Source organism: Corapipo altera, unplaced genomic scaffold (genome assembly GCF_003945725.1).
Source record: "Corapipo altera isolate COAL_440 unplaced genomic scaffold, ASM394572v1 60563, whole genome shotgun sequence".
Taxonomy (NCBI): Eukaryota; Metazoa; Chordata; class Aves; order Passeriformes; family Pipridae; genus Corapipo; species Corapipo altera.
The window spans coordinates 2,982-8,955 of record NW_020885854.1 but is presented as its reverse complement, the minus strand read 5'-3'; the positions used below and the strand labels follow the sequence as shown (position 1 = coordinate 8,955).

The 5,974-nt window shown below is 61.0% G+C and overlaps 1 protein-coding gene across 1 annotated transcript in view; it reads left to right on the top strand.

Moving 5' to 3' along the window:
- Positions 1-179: 179 nt before the first annotated feature.
- Positions 180-5,974, top strand: part of LOC113940849 (neuroblast differentiation-associated protein AHNAK-like) — a gene marked incomplete at its 3' end in the record, with an annotated part of 8,766 nt that continues 2,971 nt past the window's right edge. Inside the window, exons 1-5 of the mRNA XM_027632001.1 lie at positions 180-282; positions 382-535; positions 1,282-1,469; positions 1,580-5,596; positions 5,819-5,965. Of these exons, the coding sequence (XP_027487802.1) occupies positions 382-535; positions 1,282-1,469; positions 1,580-5,596; positions 5,819-5,965 (4,506 nt within the window). The remainder of the gene's footprint in view (positions 283-381; positions 536-1,281; positions 1,470-1,579; positions 5,597-5,818; positions 5,966-5,974) is intronic.

The following is a 5,974-nucleotide window of genomic DNA, read 5'->3' as shown; positions in this document are numbered from 1 at the left end:
GAACTGGCCCAGAGGGACCTTCAGGGCAGGGGGACAAGGGGACAACGAGTCCTTGTCCCCGGAGCTCCCGCCTTGCACCACGGAGCCGGATCCAGATCCATCCCATCCGGAGGTTTTGGGGGGGAAGGAAGAGGGATCTGGGGGGGAGAGATGGAGCTTCACTGACCCCCCCCTGCTGTCCCCTCCAGGCTGGGAAGGTGACACAGGAACCGCCGCGAGGTCCGACGGGCGAGGGCAGAGGATTCCTGGGGCGGATCCGGGCGGGACCTTCCTCCCGACAAGGTCAGTGGGGCCTCCCGGGGCTCTCCCTCCTCCTCCTCCTCCTCCCTGACCCCTCTGTGACGTCCCTGCCCCTCACCCCCTCCCTGATCCCGGCTGCAGATGGAGAAGGAGGAGGAGACGCGGGAGATCCTGCTGCCCAACTGGCAGGGCAGCGGCTCCCACGGCATCACCATCGACCAGACCGACGACGGCGTCTTCGTCAAGCGCGTCCAGCAGAACTCCCCCGCCGCCCGCATGGGCGTCGTCAAGGAAGGTGGGGCCTGGGGGGGACCTGGGGGGGACAAATTGAGGGGTTCGGGGCTGTTTGATCACTCCTGGTGGCACAGGGGTTCCTCCCCAAGGGTTTTTTTTGGGGGAAAAAGGGGGTCTTTGGGGCTGTTTGACCCATCCTGGTGGCACCTTGGGTGGTTCCTCTTCTGTCCTTGGGGGCAATGACCCCACTGTCACTCCTGGTGGGGTCAAGGGTCTCCTCCCCGAGGGTTTTTTTGGGGGAAAAATGGGGGCTTTGGGGCTGTTTATCCATCCTGGTGGCACCTCAAGCACTTCCTCCTCTACCCTCATGGGCACTGACCCCACCGCTGCTCCCGGTGGGGACGAGGGGGCTCCTCCCTCCCTCTCCCCCACCAAAATCTCTCACCCCTCTGCTCAACCCCATCCCCGCAGAGTGGGCACCGGGATGGTGGCACCGTGCCAGGGGAGTTCTGGGGAGGGAAAAAACGGGATATTTTGGGGCTGTTTATCCATCCTGGTGGCACCTCAGGTGCTTCCTCCTCCACCCTCATGGACGATGACCCCACAGTCACTCCCGGTGGAGTCGGGGGGCTCCTCCCTGAGGGTTTTGAGCGTAAAAACCAGGTCTTTGGGGCTGTTTGGTCCATCCTGGTGGCACCTGGGGTGGTTCCTCCTCCACCCTCCTGGGCACTGACCCCACGGCCACCCCCGGTGGGGACGAGGGGGCTTCTCCCTCCCTCTGCCCCCCTGACCCGCCCGCGCCCGCAGGGGATCAGATCGTGAGTGCCACCGTCTACTTCGACAACCTGCAGTCGGGGGAGGTGGCGCAGCTGCTGCAGACCATGGGCCACCACACCGTGGGACTGCGGCTGCAGCGCCGCGGCGACCGCTCCCCCCTGCCCGGCCAGCCCTGGGCCCACGACGTGTTCGCCACCGGCAGCCCCGAGGTCGTACTGGTGAGTACCGGGCGCTGGGGACGGTGGGGGGGACGGTGGTTGGTGGTTGTGGTGGTTGTGGGGGGAAGGAAGGCGGTGGAGATGCTGATCCGGTGTCGTCTCGGTTGCAGAGCGGAGATGACGAGGAGTACAGGAGGATTTACACCACCAAGATCAAGCCCCGGCTGAAGTCGGAGGAAGGGGTGGACGCCGAGGGCGGGGGGACGCAGAGCAGGACCATCACGGTCACCAGGAAGGTCACGGCCTACACCGTGGACGTCAGCCGGCACGGCAGCGCCGGCGACCTCAGCGCCGCGGGCACCGACCTCGACATCCGAGTCCCGAGCCCGGGAATCGCCCTCGGCGCCGACGGAGAGCCCGGGAAAATCCGGCTGCCAACGGGAGAGCTGAGGGTTCAACCAGAGAGCCAAATTCCTGGTGGAGAAACTGGAAAAGCCGTCCCCTTGGAGATGTCGACGGGCTGGAAAGGCTCCGGCGCCTTCCCGGGGTCGCCCAGGGTCGAAACCAACGGACAGATGGGAGAGCTGGAGATGGGATTCCACGTCAAGGGGCCCAGGGTGGACGGGAAAGGACAAGCCCCGTGTCTCCAGGGAGAGGTCGACGGGTCTCCGCCGCCCGTGGACGTGGGGAAGATCAAGATTCCTGCTTTAAAAATCCCCAAATTTGGGTTCCAGGCCGGCAGTGGTGAAGCTCCAGCCCCCCCGGCGGGCGCCGACACCAACATCACCTGCTCACCTGTCCAGGTGTCACCCCCCTCAGCCACAGCCGGGAAGGTCCCCTCCCCTCAACTGGGCGTCCCCGGCGTCGGCATCGACGGCCCTGGCATGGAGCTCACGGCTCACAGCGCCGACGGCACCAAGGGGAAGGTCAAGATCCCGCACATGACCTGCCCCAAATTCACCGCCCTGGACTCGCGGGGGGACGGCCCCGCCCTGGAAATCGGGGTCCCCAAGGGCGAGGCGGCCGTCGAAGGAGGGTGGAAAGGCCCCGCCTTCAAGAAGGTGGAGACGCCCCAAATCTCCCTGTCCGACGTGAACTTGAGCCTGAAAGGCCCCCAGGCCAAGGGGGACCTGGGAGGGGTCACCGTCCCCAAGGTGGGGGGAGACCTCCCGGGACTCGGCCCCAAGGGGCTCCAGGTGGACGTGAAGGCGCCCGAGGTGGAATTCGGGGGTCGCGTGAAGGGCCCCAGCGTGGACGTCGGCGCGAAGGGGCTGAAGGGAGAGGTGGACGTTGCCATCCCGGCCGTGGGTGGCGAGTTCAAAGGGCCCCAACTGGAGCTTAAAGGCCCCGCGGGGAAGACGCCGGAGCTGCACGTCCAGACCCCCCAGATCTCGGTGCCCGACGTCGACCTGAACCTCAAAGGTCCCGGAGTGAAAGGAAATCTGGACGTTTCCAAACTGGAAGGGGAGCTGAAAGCCCCCGGACTCGACATCAAAGGCCCCAAAGTTGACGTTGGGAGCCCAGACCTGGACGTCCAAGGTCCTGAGGGCAAACTGAAGTTCCCCAAGCTGAAAATGCCCAAATTTGGGGTGAAGGGAGAAACCCCCAATGTCGAGGTGACTCTTCCCAAGGGGGAGGTGGACGTTTCTGCCCCCAAAGTGGACATTTCTGCCCCCAAAATGGACATTTCTGGCCCCAAGGTTGACCTGAAGGGCCCCAAAGTGGACATTTGTGGCCCCAAGGTGGATGTTGATGTCCCGAGTGTGGACATCAAGGGCCCCAAAGTGGACATTGAGGCCCCTGATGTGGACATTCACAGCCCAGAGGGGAAGTTCAAGATGCCCAAGTTCAAGATGCCCAAATTTGGGATGCCTGGGGTCAAGGCTGAAGGCCCCGAGGTGAACGTGACCCTGCCCAAGGGGGATGTCAACGTTTCCCTGCCCGGGGTGGAGATGCCAAGCGTGGACATCCAGGGGCCCGAAGGCAAAGCGAAGGTGCCTGAGATGCACATCAAGGCCCCCAAAGTCTCCATGCCCGACGTCGACCTGAACCTCAACGGTGCCAAGGTGAGGGGCGACCTCGACGCCTCCGTCCCCACTTTGGAGGGGCCCCAACTGGAGCTGAAAGGCCCCAAAGTTGACATTGGGAGCCCAGACCTGGACATCCAAGGTCCCGAGGGCAAACTGAAGTTCCCCAAACTGAAAATGCCCAAATTTGGGGTGAAGGGAGAGACCCCCGAGGTCGAGGTGGCCCTTCCAAAGGGCAAAGTGGACGTTTCCTGTCCCGGTGTTGACGTGCCAAGCGTGGACATCCACGGGCCCGAGGGGAAGCTGAAGGGCCCCAAGGTGAAGGTGCCAGAGATGAGCATCAAGACCCCCCAGATCTCGATGCCCGACATCGACCTGAACCTCAAAGGTCCCAAAGTGAAGGGAGACCTGGATGTTTCTGCCCCCAAACTGGAAGGGGAGCTGAAAGCCCCCGGACTCGACATCAAAGGCCCCAAAGTTGACGTTGAAGTGCCCGACCTGGACGTCCAAGGTCCTGAGGGCAAACTGAAGTTCCCCAAGCTGAAAATGCCCAAATTTGGGGTGAAGGGAGAGACCTCCAATGTCGAGGTGACTCTTCCCAAGGGGGAGGTGGACATTTCTACCCCCAAAGTGGACATTTCTGCCCCCAAAGTGGACATTTCTGACCCCAAGGTGGACATCGATGTTCCGAGCGTGGACATCGAAGGGCCAGAAGTGAAAGGAAAAGGTCTCAAGTTTAAAATGCCCGAACTGAACGTTCAGACCCCAAAACTGTCCATGCCAGACGTGGATCTGGGGTTGAAGGTCCCAAAACTGAAGGGGGACGTGGCAATTTCTGGCCCGAAGATCTCCGGGGATCTGAAGGGCCCCAAAGTAGATGTGGAGGGTCCCAAGGTGGACGTGAAAGGCCCCAAAATAGACGTGAAAGGTCCCAAGGTGGATGTGGAAGTTCCCAAGATGGACGTGGAAGGTCCCAAAGTGGATGTTGAGTTACCTGAGGTGGACTTGGAATGCCCGGAAGGGAAGATAAAAGGCCCCAAATTTAAGATGCCAAAACTGAACATTAAGTCGCCCAAAATCTCGATGCCGGATGTGGATTTGAACCTGAAGGGCCACAAAGTGAAGGGAGAGATGGACGTTTCCCTCCCGAAGGTAGAAGGTGAGGTCAAGGGGCCCAAAATCGACGTGGAGGTCCCGGACGTCAACCTGGAGGGTCCGGAGGCCAAACTGAAAGTGCCCAAAATGAAACTGCCCCATTTCCACGTGTCCGGCCCCAAACTGGAAGGATCTGAGGTCGATGTGAACCTGCCCAAAGCAGAGCTGGAGGTGTCTGGGCCGGAGGTGGACGTCGAGGGGCCGGAGGTGGACGTGGGAGGTGCGGAAGGCAAATGGAAAGGTCCCAAATTCCGGATGCCGAAGCTGAACATCAAAACGCCCAAAATCTCGATGCCGGACGTGGATTTGAACCTGAAGGGCCCCAAAGTGAAAGGAGAGGTGGATGTGGCAGCTCCCAAGGTCGAAGGGGACTGGAAAGGGCCAGAATTGGACGTGAAGGGGCCGAAGGTGGATGTTGAGGTGCCCAACCTGGACATGGAGGGTCCTGAGGGGAAGGTGAAGGGCCCCAAGTTCAAGATGCCCGAGATGCACATCAAGGCCCAAAAGATCTCCTTGCCCGATGTGGACATCAACCTGAAGGGCCCCAAGGTGAAAGGAGACGTGGACGTGTCAATGCCAAAGCTGGAAGGTGACCTGAAGGGCCCTGAACTGGACATCAAGGGCCCCAAAGTGGACATCGAGGCCCCTGACGTGGACATTCACGGCCCAGAGGGGAAGTTCAAGATGCCCAAGTTCAAGATGCCCAAGTTTGGGATGCCCGGGGTCAAGGCTGAAGGCCCCGAGGTGGACGTGACCCTGCCGACAGGAAACCTGGATGTGTCCGGTCCCAAGGTGGACATTGAAGGTCCAGAGGTGGACGTTGAGCTGCCCGAGGGGAAGGTGAAGGGCCCCAAGTTCAAGATGCCCGAGATGCATTTCAAGGCCCCCAAGATCTCCATGCCTGATGTCGACTTCAACTTGAAGGGCCCCAAAGTCAAAGGTGATCTTGATGTGTCTGTTCCCAAACTGGAGGGTGACCTGAAGGGCCCAGACATTGACATCAAGGGCCCCAAAGTCGATGTTGGTCTTCCTGATGTTGAACTGCAAGGGCCTGAAGGAAAACTGAAGGGCCCCAAGTTCAAGATGCCTGAGATGCACATCAAGGCCCCCAATTTCTCCATGCCTGATGTTGACTTCAACCTGAAAGGCCCCAAGATCAAGGGTGACGTGGATGTGTCTGTTCCTAAACTGGAAGGTGACCTGAAGGGCCCTGAACTGGACATCAAGGGCCCCAAAGTTGACATCGAGCCCCCTGATGTGGACATTCATGGTCCAGAGGGGAAGTTCAAGATGCCCAAGTTCAAGATGCCCAAGTTTGGGATGCCCGGGGTCAAGGCCGAAGGCCCCGAGGTGGACGTGACCCTGCCAACAGGAAACCTGGAT